The sequence below is a fragment of the Typopeltis vanoorti genome, chromosome 25 (genome assembly GCF_054136105.1).
Source record: "Typopeltis vanoorti isolate ZY-2024b chromosome 25, IOZ_Tvanoo_1.0, whole genome shotgun sequence".
Taxonomy (NCBI): domain Eukaryota; kingdom Metazoa; phylum Arthropoda; class Arachnida; order Uropygi; family Thelyphonidae; genus Typopeltis; species Typopeltis vanoorti.
This window is the reverse complement of record NC_143573.1, coordinates 5429341-5447814: the sequence shown is the minus strand read 5'-3', so window position 1 is coordinate 5447814 and position 18474 is coordinate 5429341. Positions and strand designations below refer to the sequence as shown.

Genomic DNA, 18474 nt, shown 5'->3' with positions numbered 1-18474 from the left:
GATAATCTTCATAAGAATAACCACACAGTATCTTACCTAATTATTAAAAAATTAACAAAGCCATTTGATAGTTAGAGCTCGATACTTGAGGATGAGGATGGAACAACTGTTAATGATCATGAAAAAATATTGAAAAGATGGCATGATGATTCAAGTGAACTAATCAAGTGTGATGTAGCTTGAATCAACAATATTTAGAGGGAACTATGCTAATGATGACAAAGAATGGTGATTATCCTATACGTAGAGAAGATGAACAAAGATCCATCTTAAGATGCAAATCTGTCAATTGACAGATTTGTATCTTAAGACGGGATTATTGACAGAAATTGACAATATTCCAAAAGAAGTACTTAAAGAGGGGGGGGGGGGAGAGACCACTGTTAGTACAGTCACGACTGACTGAATCCCTGTACCCATCTTTTGAAATCAGAAGTAATCGTATGGTATCCCGTTTCCAATGGAGCGCTGAGTGAAAATTATCACGAATGCTATTTAACTGCTTCCTCAAATAGGTTGTAAATGACGCCCTGGATAACTGGGATGTTGGAGTGATGGAAGAAGAAATAACTATCTAAAGTTTGTTGATGATGCTGAGCTTCTAGGTGAAAACAAATCAGATCATCAGGAAATCAGAGCAAAATGAGTTTATGCCCTTAAAAATATGGCTTAACCATAAGTACCCCCCCGCAAATCAAAAAGAAAGACAAATATCTGTTCTTCTGACCAAGATGGAAGTGCTGTAGCAGAAACTGGGGAAAAAATCCTATTTGTGGATGCACCCATAAAAGAAGTTGATCAGCTTAAATGCCACGACAATATCTTTAACGAAGATGGCAGATCCAGACAGGATAGTAGAACAAAAATTGCAAAAAAAAGCAACAATACTCCGAAAATTTCAACCACTATGGAGATAACAAGCTTCCAATTACTCCTTATTGACAAACCAGTTCATTCAGTACGTTTAAGCGGAAGTGAAACTTGTATCCTCTTAAAATAAGATGAAAAATTGTGGCTGGCATTTGAAATGAGATGTTACAGACGACTCCTAAAGATGCCACACCGATCACATCACGCATTCTGAAGCAAGACAAAGAATCAGTTCTTTTTCTGGTTCAAGCGATATCATAAATAAGATTCGAAGGAAACAACTTTCGTGGCTTGGCCATATCAGCAGATCAAATGGTCTCCAAATCCAAGTTCTTGAGGGACTGATTCCAAGAACTCGAAAAAGAGAGACCTTCGCTTACAGATCTGAAAGGAAACCGTCAGTGAAGGGCTGAGTGGAAGATTTCTGTGAGGAATATTTCCTGAGATCTACTGGACGGTCCCTTGTGGACGACGGGATGAAGAAGAGATGCCACCTCGCTTTACTTTATGAACATTTCTTATTTAGCTTGCGATGCTCTTCTGACCTGCATCCCAATGATTTCTTCTCTTTCATGAACTTTTAGAACTCCCTCTTAGAACTCTTTCTTTGGATAAAAAAAAGCGACTTCCGCGGTTCCTTTTTATGTTTTAAAATTGCATAGATCTGAGTATGATATTTCTAAAGCGCAAAAAAATAAATAATAATAATAATAATAATAAATATTTGTTATTATAATTATTGATGTGGTGATTGTAGCAACCTAACAAGGTTTACTGCAGTTTTAAATTATTTCTCTATGATTTTAAAATATAAATTTTAGTCATGTGAAGAGCTGCTGATAGAAATAACTTCAGATTGTTTGCATTTTAATACTCTTTTCTTCCTTACTTACTTTTATGTGTTATTAGCATTTTATTATACTTCTGTTGATGTTGATGACATTTGAGTGATAGAAGTAATGTACCCATATTTTACCTCCATTCGGAGGTAAAATTAACAAATAAACTTATAATTGAAACATTTCTTTCTAGTGCTGACTGCAATGCTGAGCAAATACAAGGCGATAATCGCCACTTACTTGACATTGGGGATGTTCTTAGGGATCGCTGCTGAAACGAAAATCAAGCTGCAGCTTCCAACAGATTGTGCCCATGCACCTACGACACCTTTCACCGCAAACTTTTGCAAAAATGTTAAAGTTACACGTACATTCGTTCTTTTCTTCAACGTCTGTGACTTGTTGATACCTAAAGGAGTGGTAGTTGACGAACTGGAGCCAAACATAAACTTATCGACGAGCTTGAACTTAAATCGGACAAGCAATTGTTCCATCGAATTCACTTCGGTGCTGGGAGAACTTCCGACGGCTTCCCCAAGAGAAAACGACACTTCCGAAGAGGACTTCATGGTGAGGGAAATTGTGATCGAGGGCAGCAAATCTCTGCTTTCCATGCCCTCCCCGAGAGGGTTTCTTCAAAGAACTATTCTTATGTTGACCATCGAGAATACGCCGATAGAAAAGATCGAACAGGAACTGCAGCACTGTTTGCACTTATTCCATCTATCGCTCAATTACAACAATATTAGTTTCATAGCTGCAGATGCCTTTCTGGGCATGGATTACCTTTCGTTTCTGTATCTTACAGGAAATAAGATAGAAACCATATTTCCAATGACGTTTGCTTTCCCGAGACAACTTTTACACCTGTATCTGAACGATAACGAGATAGCGGACTTCAACGAAACCATTTACCCACCAAATCTTCAGGTGAGTGGCACTTTTTTTCTTAAGTGAACACGAGAAAGATCGTTGATTTCGTTTTTAATTAAACTTTTCTTCAGTCACGAAACATATCACGCTTAGCGTTTACATAGGATCGAGATAAAGCTTCTATGAGCACCTTAGAAACAAGGATGGTATTTATTACAGGAATAAAAAAAAAAACATTTACTAAAATAAAGAGCCAAAAGGCTTCATTTCGGCGATGATTAATTATATAAATAGAGTGGATTTTAAATCCGACATCATTTCAAAGCCAATTACAGAAACTATAAAAGTTTCGTGCCAAAATGGATCAGGGAGTTTACTGGAATACATCGCCGCCATACTACGAGTTGCCCTAGCCGAACCTAATAGGAAAAGCACGAAAGCTAAAAACACCCGTATATTCGCCTCCTATTGGTCCATTTTGATAAGGTTTCACTAGCCTGACAGCTGTTTCAAACTCATTGGTTTTCATCAGAGACCAGGCAGGAACTTTAAGAGAGGAAAAACTCTCAGTACTAGGGAACTTGAAGTGTCGGAGAGGTGTATTTTGCGTAAGCGAACTCTCGGTCGGTGCGTAAAGTATTTACTAAAATAAAAAAATATTTCCCTGTTCTGGCTTCGTTGATCTTTCCATCTTGTCGATGGTCTCTCTCTCTCTCTCTCTCTCACACTCTCTGTCTTTCCCTTTGGTCTATATCTATCCACTTCTTTTGTTAGCCAATATCTTTCCATCCTAAATAGATATCTGTTCTTCTTTCCATTTCGCTGTATATTCTGTCCTTTTTCTTTCCATTTATTTCTTAGATAGCCTTCATTTCTTAGATGGTCTCTGATCGATAATGAAATCTATAAGCAAATGTTAATAAATACCACATGAAACCTTCCCCTGTCAATGCTGTCGTCAGTATTGATTATTTATTAATGACCACTCTGTTATGCTTCTGAGAAGTCAATGCAACACTGTCCATCACTTATTTTGCTTCTTGGACATTTGAGAAGTTACCTACAAGTACTCATGCGCAGAGCTTTTCCAGGTGTCGAATATTTCGATGAAATTTTAGGCCCCTCCTTCTGATGTGTTCATTAAAAGTTAGTAATTCGGTCTCATGCGATAACTGAAAGTTTCCATTCCTCTAAGCTTCCCTTTCTGATCCCGGAAAACAGACAAACCGGCCTAACACACATATAGTTTGTAGACATTCATCTCAAACTTTCCCAGTAGCTTTCACTTGCTTTGGTATGAATTATGCAAAACCAGTCAATATTCAAGCAAGTGCATTTGTATGACTACGTTGAAATGAAGAATGACTGTCCCAAACACCTTTTGATTTTCCCGAAGGAAATAAGAACGAGAACTCTTTCAGCCGTGATTCACCCTTTGAAAATCGGTAGACAGGCTACACTACAATAGTGTCGATAACTACGCTCATTGTCCCTGATGGTATTTTCAAGGCATCAAGATTAGAGCACGGCAGACATGTGCCGCCATCACGTGATCCCAACTTTAAATGGCATTTTTATTTGTTCCTTGAACGTTAAATGGCATTCATTCTTTTTTCTCAGATGGGGGATTAAAACATCCCACAAAATTACACCAACGCCAGAAGAATGTGAATGCCCCTTAACTGAAACAATTTGCAATCGAATTCTTCAGTCGAGGACACATCGAACATTTATACATCGTTGCTACTTTCCACTCCAGGTAGAAAAGCTTTTCCTCCCCAAAACGTAACGTTTTTTTTCTTTTTCGTCTGAATCAAAGTATTTAGAAACCACCAACCCTGTGCAGGCAGCAAAAACTCTAAAAATCGAATTATTTGGATGCAAGTCTACATTTGGATAGACAGGTTTCCATAAGTTAAGGAAAAAAGAGAAAGAGCACGAGAACTCAAAAACTGTATGAAGAATTTTTATGCAATTTGAGGAAAAGCAGTATGATATGCGGTGTGAAAGAAATACCCACAAAAATTGTAAAGGATTGGCTTAGTTCAGTAACAAATTGGTACATGAAGACAATAGTTCAAAAACAGGATGTCAAAACGAGATTATCAAAGGATCTCAATAAGGAATGTCGTCAATCACCTCTCACAGCAATACGGCGCTCTCAACAATGTTTCATGCTCTTTATAATGGTATCAGGTTGCACCTGTAAAGCTCCCCCAAATCCCTCGATGTTTTAGAAAATAGGGCAGAAAGTAGCAAAACTTCTACCTAGAGTATCCCAGACATGCTCAGTAGGATTAAGATAAAGAGAGCTGGCTGACCAGTCCGTACTTACGATAGTCTCTTCTTGAAGATATCGATCCACAAGCTTCGCTCGATGAGGACAACCATTGTCGTCTTACTGGATAAACGTCTCCATAATCGTAGGATCTCATCGCTATAAGTTGCAGCACTCACTGTTTTGCTAGGAAGCACATACCAATTGGTGTACCCATTCAAAGAAGGGCTTCCCCAAACCTTCATGCCATCTTCACCATAAATGTCCCTTTCACGTATATTAGAGGGCTGATGGCCTTGATTCTTTTCAGATCAGAGCATGCCTGATAGGTTTCGTAGAGAAAATTTACCAATGTACCTGCCGTCGACATGAAGTCAGATCATGGTTGATTCAAGATAACATTCCTGTTTCGGCGAGCAGATAATTGGAGATATCAATCACCCACTGAAGTTGTAACCGGTGGTGCTCCTTCACTGCATCTCCGTGATGAGTTTGCGACTTTTGGACCAGGTTCCAAAGTGTGAACGACTCACATGCAACCACCCTCTGCATGATTTTGGCGAGTCTTGCGATGGCTCGCCATCCGAATTTATCGGTTAAATAATGACTTGAAGATATATCCATGAGGTCTGTTCAGACAGCATGTACAAATATATCACTGATCTGTTGTGCTAAATCTCGGTAACTGATTTTAAATCATAAAGTATTTATAATTTCATTTTATCTGTCTCAGCCCTGACTATGGTTTTGCGAAGGAGACTTAAAGGGTTGGGGGGATTCGGCGCCTTGGACAGCTCCCCCTTTCCTGGCTATCCTCTCCAAGATAGCCTTCGCAGCCGAAGTTTACTCCGAATTTGAATAACGTTGAAGAATTAGAGAAAAGAGAATTTTAAAAAAATAAGAGGGCTAGTATCTAAATAAAGAGAAGAATAAACTAAATCTTGATCTAATGTGCAGATGATATCTGGGTTTCATCACTGTTTCCACAAAGCCGGGGGCCTAAAAGAGCCTTTTCCAAGACGAGGAAGCCGAAAAGAGAGTGAGTGAACGCACCAATGACAGTATTATATAACTTCCTTAAAGGTTCAGATATGTCTGTTTGCCTGGTCTTCTAAATATAACCCTTTAATTCTAATGAGAAACTTGTGGATTTTGCTTTCCTTGTTCATCGGAAGGGGGTGTTTTCTTTTGAGAAAGTGGTCTGTCTTAAATGGAATCGTTTCTATAGAACCATATACCCGGCAAATGGGTTTGTTTGCAATTTGCTTTGTTTTGTTTTTCTGTTTCCATTTTATTGGTATTTTCCTGTGGCCTACTCACCAAGACAAGTCTTGTCTAGTTGGATATCAACGCACTTTAACCAATCAGATTTTCGGCGATAAGGTTCACGTTAGCTCGAAGATCAGGCAGTTGATGGTTATGATAGTCAAAAATTATCCAATATACCATGACCTTGGGCGGTGAATATGTGGGTACCTCTCTGTGAGATTTGTCTTACCAGTGTACAGATTTTTTGGTAATAGTCTGGGACTTACAAAGTTCTGAAAGAGTCATACAGGATTACAATTGATGGACTTTTTCAATTGAAATCCTATATTTCAATATACTACAAAATATTTGAGTAATCATATGTGTAACCTAAGAGCAACAGCTCGTACAGATTACGCTATGCATATAGTTACAGACAGTTATGTAATGCATCATCATTACACACACACACATGTACATTCTATATGTATCCAGAGAATAAGGGTAACATGCTAATATTCAGTATACAGTGTGTTTCAAAGAGAATGACCCAATTTCAAATAATTATATTTAATAATAAAAATGTGGTACAGTTACAATATAAATTATAAAGTATGAAGTAAGGCCAAATGTTTCCCTCACTACAATTACAAATGCTCAGTATTCCCTCCACCTGCTGCACGGACAACATCAAGCAGATAGCTGAATTCATCCCAAACGCGTCTGAGAGAGTCTTCTGTCACAGAATTTACTGCAGCCGTGATTCTGGTTCTGAGCTCATCCAAGTCAGCGGGTAATGGAGGAACGTAAACACAGTCTTTTACGTATCCCCATAAAAAGAAGTCCAAGGTGTGATGTTGGGAGATCTTGGAGGCCAAGAGTGTAGTGCCAATTCGTGGGGTCCCTTGCGTCCAATCCAACGCGCTGAGGTAATGTTTCGTTTAGAAACCGACGAACTTGGAGGTTCCGATGTGGCGGTGCTCCGTCTTGCTGGAAAATGTAATCTTCAGATTCTTCGTTCCGCTGTGGAAGTAGCCAGTCCTGCAGCATTTCAAGATGGGAGTTTCCCCTGACAGTGTTTTCTTCAAAAAAGAAAGGGCCATAAACCTTTCTACCAGAAACCGCGCAAAAAACATTACGTTTTGGTGAATCACGTTCATGTTGTGCAATCTCGTGTGGATTCTCAAGTCCCCATATGTGAACATTGTGGCGCGAAATTTTACCGCTTAGATGAAAGGTTGCTTCATCAACCTTTCATCTAACTTTCATCTTTCATAAAGGTTGATAAAAATCAACCTTTGTATGAAGGTGTCGTCCTCCACGTCCTCTAACAGATTAGCACAAAAATCTGTTCTTTTTTTTTTGTCACCTACACGAAGAGCTTGCACCAGTTGTAATCTATATGGCTTCATAAGCATCGTTGTAACACACGCCAAACAGTCACATGAGGGATGGTAAGTTCTCGGCTAGCACGACAAGTTGACTTGCATAGGCTTCGCTGAAAAGCCTCTTGAATTCGTTGCACATTCCCCTCTGAGGTGCGTGGTCGTCCAGGACTCTTTTCATTACATAAATACCCAGTTTCTTGAATACCAACGACGAATTATTTTGTCTAGTGGTGGATCAATTCCGTAACGTCGTCTAAACGCACGCCGCACCGTAATCACGGACTCAGTCTTGCTAATTTCGAGAACACAAAACGCCTTCTGTTGACTAGACGCTATCTTGTCATTAACTAAGCGTAGCGGTCGTCATATGAAACTCTGGGCCAAGGCCGTTTACATGGTACAAGTCGCATTCATTTATGGTTCGTGGTTATAGAGATATACAATTTTCAAATCGGGACATTCTGTTTGAAACACACTGTATAATACCGGCTGTCAAAAAGTCGCATACTACAATAAGTTTTCGAACAAAATAAAACAAAGTGGTTAAATAGAATTTACGTTTTACACCTGAGACTGGATCTTTGAATTCAAATATGCTGGGATGCCTCACCTAAAACCAATCATTTATACAATTATTTTGAAGAGAGATTCCTGATTTCTGAAGAAAAATAAATGCATTTGTGTCGGTTACTGTCACTTCTACTGTTAAAGTAGTGTATTTTGACATTTGATATTAATGACTTTAGGAGTGAAGCAAGATACTTTTCATATTCCCCGCTATTTGTTAGGGATACAGTGAGAGAAACATTTTACGAGTAGTTTGCTCACCCTGAATGGGCTTGGAGATTATGCATCGCTACAGGAAATTAAAGTGGCTTTTGGTCTTTTAGGTTTGAATGGATCCGTTGCCTCGTAGGCTAAAGCTTGCTGAACTAGACCGTAGGGGGTGTAGGAACGTTTTTTTTAGGAAAAGCGTTTTGCCAAAGATTGTATTGAAGAGAGGAGATAAGGAATATTTGGATCTCGATGAAGTTGACTGTTTCTGATGAACCATGGGGCGCTTATAATCATTCGCAGGCACTTGTTTTGTACACGTGGCAGTTTGAGAATATTAGTATTGGAGGTGTGGCTCCAGGCTGGAGAGGCGTAACTGATTATGGGACGAATCGTCAGCTGGTATGAAAGCATTTTGATTCTGATGTTTAGCTTGCTGTTCCTGTTAATTAGGGGGTAGATCTGGGCGTTGACTTTAGATGCCTTTGCACACGTAGCCTTGATGTGCTGGTTAAAAGTTATTTTTTTGTCCAGCACTACACCAAGGTATTTTGTTTCTTTCTGTCTGGAGTTACTTGTAGTCTCTAGTCTCCATTTGGATAACCATTTCTCTAACTTTAGAAGGTTTTCTTGAAGCTTATAGTAACAAGGTGTGGCCGAAGAAATCTGGCTAACGATGCTATTTCATCTGCATACAGGTAGCGTATTGAATATTTTTGGTGCTAAATATTGTTTATCTCATTGTTTGGTTCTAGGATACATTGTGGTTGGTCGGTGAATTTATCGCTCGTGTAAAATTTATGATTTTGGTCTGTTTTATTGTGTTTTGTTTTCTTAGAAAATTAGCGTTTTATAGTAGATTTGTGTAGATGTTAGTGTATTTAGCATTTTATAACATATCATTATTCAGATATTTCAACAATAAGTTTAAAATGGCACCAAAAACACACAAAACAGTAATGCTAAAAAGAGCACCTCAGGCGGAACAAGAAGACCAACCCCATTACCGAAGTTATTGGAGTTGTAGAGGAGGTTAATCAAATTTAATTAACCTCCAAAATAGCAAAATGAAAGTAGATCATCAGAGAAACCACGCAGGATAACAAAACGTCGAGGAGCGTTTGAATGAACATAGGGAAGAAAAGAAAATTAATCAGAAAAATAAGAAACAAGGAAACGGGAAAGTCAAGAAGTAACGGAATCAGGATGCTTCATAAAATCAGGAATCAGGATGCTTCATAATTCATAAAAAGAAGGATGCTATTTGGTGTACTGATTCTATCATTAAACATGCTATTCATGAGCGAGGAATAACATCGAGTTTTCCTGGAGCGAAAATTAAAAATATAACTCAAGTAATTCAAAAACAGAAAAGAAAAGTAAATGAAATCGTAGTTGTAGTAGGTACGAACGATTTAACTTGCGACAAATTCGGTATTAGAGAAGACATGAAAGGGTTATTGGACGAGGGGAGAGTGAAGAGTCAGAAAACGAAAAATCGTCAGTATTTTACCTCGATATGATAAAAATGAATTAATAAGAAAGGCTATGATTGCAAACGATTCGATGCGTAGGCTGCGAGGAAGGAATGGATGTGTGTGGAGCGAGTTTGAGGGAAGATTGGATTTGTATAAGAGGGATGGCCTACACCTGAATGTGTTTGGTATCAGGAGTCTGGAAAAACTAATAACTGGTATGAGATCTAACACAGGGAAGGAGTCAGGGAAAATAAATTATAAAGGAAGGAATGGTGAGAATGTGAGTGTAAGTGCGCCGATGTTATGTAACTGTTAATTACGGGAATGGTCTTTCACATTGAAATGATTTGATGGATACGGATCGGTCATCAAACGTGTTTAAAGATGTTTGTATATAGAAGGTACTTGAGAAAAAACAGAGATCTGCAAGATGTAAAACTGTGTCATGCAGACTACAGACAAGAGTGTACAAAAGAACAAGCAGGTAGATTATTATGTCTGCACACGAATGCTAGGAGTATCAGAAACAAAGGGATAGATTTTGTTGCTTTGGTCAATATGTTGAAACCTCAGATTGTAAGCATCAGTGAGACCCGGCTATCAGAATCAGACCTAATAACTGGTCTAGAGTGTCAAGGGTACATTATTTTAGGAAGGATAGAGAGGATAGGAGAAGAGGGGACGTGCCGCTAATTACATAGGATGACTTGAATCTAATTAGAGTTGAGACCTATGATTGTAGTAATACTACTAACAGCATTTCATGTGGCAGTGAGTATGAAGCCATCTGGTGTGACGTGGAATCTAACAAGACAAATTATGTAGTGGCGTGTAGTTTCAGACTTAGTGGACCGATTGCTAGTGATGAAGAAATGCGTCACGAAACAGACAAGATGAGCGCGAAAAGAGTAATCATAATGGGAGACTTTAATTATCCAAATATTGATTTGGTAGCAGTAGAATCTCATGAGAAAAATGAAAATGCATTTATAGAGCTGTTGCCAGACAACTTCTTCAAGCGGTACGTGACAGAAGGAACTCGTGGTCAATGAGTGTTCGATTTGATTATAGTGTCAGAGGGCGTTTCAGTTAAAGGTATAACTATTCTGACTCCATTTGGCGACAGTGACCATGCGGCACTCACTTGGGAAGTGACTACGTTTATGAATGTTCCATTCAGAAAAGGTTACATGCTGAACTACAAAGCAGGAAATTATGACCAACTGAGGAGTAGTCTGAGTTCAGTGGAATGGATCGGTTGCTGGATGGAAAGAATATCGAAATGCATGGGAAGCATTTAAACAATACTTAAATGATGCGATATCAGAATGTGTCCCGAGAGTTCGAAGAATAAATGGAGTAGGAGTCAAATGGATGTGTAATCGTATCAATCAAAGGATTCGTAAGAAAATGGTGATGTGGAAGGAATACCTTTTGCATAAGGATGATGTCTGCTAGGAAAGTTATAAGCAGCAGGCTAGAATAGTCAAAACTGTTGTACTGAAAACAAAGTCTGAGTATGAAAAGAAACTGCCCCTGCGTGCTAAAGACAACGCCCAAGAATTCTCTCGATATGCCGCAAGTAAAAGAAAAATTAATACGAAAGAATAACTCTTCGAAATACATGTGGCGTGAGAGTTGCAGATGCAGAAGAGGTTGTTTAACTAATGAGTGCCCATTTTTTAAAAGCTATCAACATGGAGTACGCGACATTGAGCACACTGCTACCTCATCACGGGATGAGAAACTCAGGTGTATGAGGCGAGATATTAGAGCTGTTGCGCTAACTGAATAATAATTCAGCAATAGGGACTGATGGGATATCGGCACGTGTGCTAAAAGAGTGTTCAGCTAAACTGTCTAAGGAGGATGGGAAGAATATCGATGCCACGTGTAATTATAAGGATATCCTTTGGCCAGACTGTTTAGTACGAGTCTCAGAACAGGGAAGATTCCATAGAAATGGAAAGAATGTACGGTAATTCCATTACTCAAAGGTGGTGCTTAGACCGATGTATCCAACTATCGACCAATTAGTATCTCAGGAGTGGTGAAGATTTTTGAAAAATCGGTTAGGGCTCGCATTCAGAAATGGGTTGACAGCGAATCTCTACTTTGCAATGAACGGCACGGGTTTATTAAGGGAAGGTCATGTTTTAGCATCTCGCTCACATTCCATAATAATATTACCATTGAACTAGACAAGAGGAACCACCTTGATACTTCTGGAGTTTTCTAAGCCTTTTTGCAGAATACAGCATAGTAGACTGTTTCATATGGAGAATATGGGTTTTGGTTATAGAAGAATAGTGTGGATGGCTGACTGACAGATATCAAAAAGGGGTATATGGGAAGTGTGAATCTGCAAGATGGCAACGTTGCAATAAGAACTGAGAGCGTCAAAGCACGTTGGACTGGCGAAGAAGAAAAGATCCTCACTGCGCATGAGATCTAGTTGACGGCTCGAGGGATAAAGAACATCAATGAAGCTTTATTTAGAGTTCCCATTAAGATCTTTGGATGCCATCAAGCGTCATGGACAGAAAGTCAGTTACAAAGCCTTAGTTCAAGAATTGGCAGCTCATCCGCCACAGGTGGGGACAGGTAATATCTCCTGTCCCTGCCTCTACATCTTCCAGCCGCCATCCTGATGTTGAACAAGGGGCGGCTTTGATTCTCTGACTAACATCATCTCTAGATGATTCTTCTCTTCCGGAATATAACCATCAAATTCTTAAATCTTTCATCCAGACTCACCTTCTGGGAATAGATATCACAGATCAGTTAAATGACTGCCTCCATGCTGAATTCTCCGAACACTTGATGCCTCATCAACATCAGCCTACGTCTCATTCTACAATGACTTTATCAAACAGGAAACAGAGGAAGAGAGCCTATGCAGCTGTGCAGGCCCTCTGTAAAACGAATAGAGGGCAATGTGCCAAATCACCCTTAGACCACCTAGAGTTGGAGGGGGACGAACCCTTGATAGTGCTCCCCTCCAACTCTAGCAGACTTACATGATGATTTTGTTAAATTCTGGAGTAGTCTTTTCTGCTCCACCTCCACACTTCCCTGGTGATGACCTACGATACTGAGGTCCATTTCTGCCCTTCAAATGTAACAGTCTGTCTCCATCCAGGAGATAAAAGCAACTCTTCCATCCAATTTATTCGCCTTCAGATCTGATAGCTTTCTTGCGGCTAGGCTTAGGAAGGTGCTATTGAAGATTCTTCAAGACTTATTGGACATTCTCCTTTCCAGTAAAGCAATACCACCATACCTACGTGCTTCAAGAACTATCTTCATTCCGAAGAAAGATACTTCAAGCCGTGCATCAGACTTTATACCTACTACCATCTCCCCTGTGATACTCAGACTCTATCATAAAATCTTAGTTAAACGACTTCAGCAACATATATAGCATGATCACAGACAGAGAGCTTTTGCCCCTTCGGACGGCTGTGCAGAGAATATATATCTTCTTTCTTCTCTTCTCTTTGATTCCCGACGACGCCTTAAGCCTCTATATATGGCGTCGATGGACCTCCAGAAGGCTTTTGATAGCGTCTCCCTTCCTACTCTCCTTCGAGCGATGTCTATTGCTGGATGTGCAGAACCCTTTCTTTCCTATGTTATGGAGCTTACTTGGGTAGCTCCATCAGTATTACTACAGGGTCCCGTGCAACTTCTATTCCCGCAGTGTGGGGTGTTTGCCAGGGTGATTCTCTATCTCCCCTTTTCTTTATCTACATCATAGATGAGTTTCTTCACTCTCTTCCTAGCCATATAGGCTACTCTCTAGGCGCTTCTTCCTTTAATGCTATGGCCTTTGCGGACGATCTTATTCCCGTAGCCTCTACTAAGTTAGGCTTGCAGGAACTCCTTGACCGGGCAGTTGACTTTTCCTCTATTCGAGGCCTTTCTATTAATGTAGAGAAGTCCTGCTCTTTAGCTCTTGTCCCCTCTCGTCGTGACAAGAAGCGTAAGGTCGAGACTATAGTTTTCCCTGCACGGAAGGCCGTTGCATGCTTTGACCATCCTGGAAGAGTGGAGATACCTCGGTACTCCAAAGGGAAGCTCTTTTGTCCCTTCTATGCTAGAAGCTGGGATCGCTTCTTTGAGGAAAGCTCCTCTCAATCCTCAGCAAAAACTATTTCTTCTTTCCAACTATCTCCTACCTCGCTTTTACCACAAGTTGGTGCTTGGTATGACATATACAGGGTGTTCGGGATAAATTTGACATATTTATAATTAATTATATTTTTCCGTAAGTTACATGTATTAACACACACTTCTCTTCATTTAAAAGTTTGGACCCTTCTTCATTCATATACAAGATGTCAGAAAGGATGGATAGCTGGAACCCACCTGAATCATGGAAGAGAATAACTTGTATCATGATGATTCGTGCCCGCCATCAAAATAAGGATATTACGACTGCTGCCCAATGCTCCCTGAATACAGTAAAAACAATCAGGCATGAACTAGAGACTTGCAATGGTGACTACGAGGATGTAGCAAGAAGAAAGATCCCTAGCAGACGATCTGATTGCGTTCGTACAGCAGAATTCCTCGCAAATCTGCAGGAACAGGTGTTGAAGAACCCTGGCATTGGAATTCGGGCTTTGTTCGTGGAGATGCTAACTGTAGTCAAGCCCTGGATAACAAGGGTAGCCAATGGTAGGCCGTATGTATGGCAGCAGGATTCGACCCCTTGCCACACCTCTGGGAAAAGTCAAAAATGGTTGTCTGAAAATTTCTACGACTTCCAGTCCAAATGTTTGGCCTCCAAACTCCCTAGACCTTAACCCCATGGATTATTTTGTATGGGGCGCAGTTGAAAAAGACACCAATCGCACTTCCAGTAATACAAAAGCCCAGTTAATGGATAAAATTAAAACAGTTTTTGCGGCCCTTCCCAGGGAGACTGTAGCATCAGCTTGTTCGAGGTTCCGAAGCAGAATTGAAGCTGTGATCGATGCTAATGGTGGTTATTTTGAGTAAATCTTGTTGATAGTATTGTAATTAACTCTGCCTGTAATGTTTTTTTGTCAATTCATTAAATTTAATAGATACAAAGAAGATTTTCTTTTTCCTTACGAAACTGTCAAATTTATCCCGAACACCCTGTATCTCAGTACTGTTCCGAATGGACAAGGCTATCCGTTCAGCCGTGAGATCATGGCTCCGACTGCTGCTTGTCAATCCTACTGCATATTTCCACGCCAGAGTGAAGGACAGCGGGTTCGGGGTTCCATTACTTAGATGGCTGATCCCAAGCCTGCAGCTGGCAAGAATCGCGAAGTTAGAACAATATTCTTCCCCTATCTGCAGAGAGGCTTTCTATAGTCCATTGATACATGAAGACTTTAGGCGGGCTAAAGGCAGGTCTCGTTATCAATCACCTTAATTTAGTCAGCACCCGCAGCAGCGGCTCGTGGGTTGAAATCTTGGGGGCGCTGAAACTTTCGAAATATACATACACACTGTAAGTACAGTGAGTACGTGTTTGGATAAAATATCGAAATTATGGGAAAATTTTTTTTTTTTAATTAAACATGAAAAAATATTGTTTATTATCGATAAAATTATATAGTTTGGTACAATTCAAAATTACTTAAAAATAAAATCCATTATCATAACCCCAATAAAGTTCTAAAATACAAGCTATAACAAATGTTATGTCTTTAATTGTAATGTCCAAATATTTAAAGAGACGAAGTAAACACGATAAGCACTACGAACACTCTACCACTGGCGCAAACTGCATATAAACAACAGTGGAACTACGCGACGACAATGCCGCATTACGCTAATAGCTCACATCTCACTATGACGTGCATATGTTTGCACGCGTAGCAATATGACACTGTGGTAAACACAGTGCTGCTAGCGCCCTTCGCCCTGCTAAGTGCTACAAGATGGATTTTTATTATTTTTTATATAAAATTTTACATAAAATTTTATATAAAATATAAAATTGTATAGGATTGTTGATGATCAAATTAAATATTACAAGCAAATATAAATAAATTAATAAATATATTCATATATCGAGAAAAATTGGGGATGTTGCAGATCCTCAGTGCCTATGCACCAACCTCCCCTGACCCTCAGATCACAAGAGATGGGCATCTCTGCTGCACTGTAGATTCTATAGATGGTTCTCCTCTAAAAGAGTCATATCTGGTAAGGAATGGCACCAGACTTCTCCCTGGTTTCGAGTATGTTGATCTTATCAGGACGAGAATTAATGTCCTGCCCGCACAGCTCGATGGGATAGTGACGACTTAAACTCTAAAGCTGGCTGCCACTATAGTGAAACATTGTCTAGTATAGCCCAATGTTGCTTCCGCGCTCATGGGGGTCCGCGTGTGGAAGCATGACGCCGTGGTCTCCATTCTGAACAACCGCTTTAAGAACAAAGGTTGGGAGACCGCGGTGGAACCACATTATACCACCCCGTTGGGTTGCGTAAGCCAGACTTGGTGATTAAAAGAGATGATGACGTTTGGGTAGTTGATGCCCAGGGGGTGGGAACAGGGCGCCCACTAGCCTATAGCCATAATAATAAGGCAAAATATTATAAGAATAACCAAAAGCTAGTTAGTCGTTAGGGAGGAGCATGGGGCAACTCCGAGGTTTACTAGCGCCACCATCTCTTTACATGGCGTATGTAGAGCAGATAGTTATAAGGACTTACAATAGTTTGGGTTTACGTAGAAGGATATAAAAGTTCTTTCCTTGAGAGCCCTACAGGGCACACTGGTGGCATGGCGAAGTCATTGTATCATTGTAGTCATTTTCTAGTGCCTTGTAGAGCACCAGAGAATGACTACAATGATAACTAGGACAGTCATGGGGTAAAACACTTGTAAAGGCTTAGGCCTATATCGGACGAGATGTCTAGACGTGATGTAAGGGTAGTACTGCCCATAATCAGTACAAGGATTAATAAACAAAATAATAATAAATTAATAAATAAATAACCAGTGGTGTACCACAAAGATCAGTGCTTGATCAACTGTTACTCAGTGTTTATATTAATGATATTGGAAAGGATTTGACAAGTGACATACTGCTATTTGCTGACGATGCAAAGATAGGTAGGGTAATCAGGAATGCTAATGATTTGCAGTATACTTGCAGAATAATATGAATAGGCCCGAATTGTGGTCATGGGAAAATGGATGTCAGTTGAATGTGAGTAAATGTAAAGTCATTCACTTCCGCGTGATGGATATCCAATGTCGTATTATATTGGTGGGATTATGCTAGAAGAAACTCATGAGGCTAGGGATCTTGGAGTGTTAATAGATAGGAAGTTGAAGTTCAGGGGGCCATGTAGCAAAGATTGCAAATACAACTCAAAAGATAATTGCAATGCTGAAACGAACATTCAGATGTAAATATAAGGTTGTCATTTTGCCTCTTTACAAGACCTTGATAAGATCTCACTTGGATTATTGTGCGCAGGTCTGGTTTCCATTGTGATTCTTATATATTGGAGAGAGTGCAAAGTAGAGTGTTAAAAATCATATCAGGATTGTGGAATACTGGTTATGAAGACAGATTGAGAATTTGTAGAATGCAGATACTAGCAAACAGGAGAAAGCGGGGTCATATGATTGAGGCTTATAAACTTCTGAAAGGGTCATATAGGATTTCAATCGATGGAATTTTTCAATTTATGGTCGGTGGGGAAAGGACAAGAGGACATCCTTAGAGGCTAAGAATGAAGGCCGCTGAGAAGGGGGCGAGGACTAGATTTTTCTCTCATAGGGTAATTGATTGGAATGGATTGCCATTGGATGTTGTGAGTGCAAGCAGTGTGAATGAATTCAAGAATAAGTATGATAGCTGGTGCAAGAAGTATGTGGCCTCTCTCGATGAGTGTCTGACTCCCCGGAGATCTCTCTTAATAATAATAATAATAATTTTTTTTCAAACATTATCAATCAAACTTTATTATTATTCTCACACAGTATTTACAATGTATACTTGCACACTAATCTGCGTACAGGTGTTTATACACATTGCTAATATTTTTTTTTTAATAATTTTTTTCCACATACAAGTACATGCAGATAAATTACATATAAACGTTTTTTTTTTCAATGTAATGAATTAATTCTTTCTTTATTTATTTTTTTCTGTTGACCTCGATTGAGATGTAATGTCTCAGCTTGCATCCTCGAAGCTTTTTAATGAGATTATCTGAGGATGACACCTGATAGATTTTTTTTCATTGATGTGATTGCTGTGTTGGAAGTAGGTTGATGTTTGGGAGGCCAAATGAATGATCTCAAAGGTCTGATCAAAGTGCAATTGCCGATATATTCTGGTGTTATTGCATCTCTCTTGATGATTCACATTCTTTTTGTTTATTGTGGTCTTCTTTTTTAACGAATTACGAGACTTTGTTTTTCACTGTGGCAGCCTTTCTCTGTCTTCTGAGAGCTATTAATTTGTATCGGCTTTGAAGTTTGTGGCTTCATCAAGAATATCTTGGCATCTCTGATTCAGTAATATCGGTATCTTTTTTTCTATTTTTGTTTTTCTTGCTTGGTACAACAGATTCTGGCTGAATGGTGTTAAATATTTGGATAGGAAGATTGGTATTTTGTCTTGCAATGCGTTCAAGCCATTGGCAACTGGTTTTTTTCTGTCTGTTGGCTTTATGAGATTGTCGCTTGTGAACTTGCTTGTAAGACGAACTATGA

General features: G+C 39.5%; 1 protein-coding gene across 2 annotated transcripts in view; it reads left to right on the top strand.

Moving 5' to 3' along the window:
* Window positions 1-18474, top strand: part of LOC150092497 (uncharacterized) — a 57687-nt gene that overhangs the window by 6735 nt on the left and 32478 nt on the right. For both annotated transcript variants that reach the window (XM_090414814.1, XM_090414815.1), the window contains exon 2: window positions 1903-2639. In XM_090414814.1, the coding sequence (XP_090270940.1) occupies window positions 1914-2639 (726 nt within the window). In that variant the 5' untranslated portion in view covers window positions 1903-1913. The remainder of the gene's footprint in view (window positions 1-1902; window positions 2640-18474) is intronic.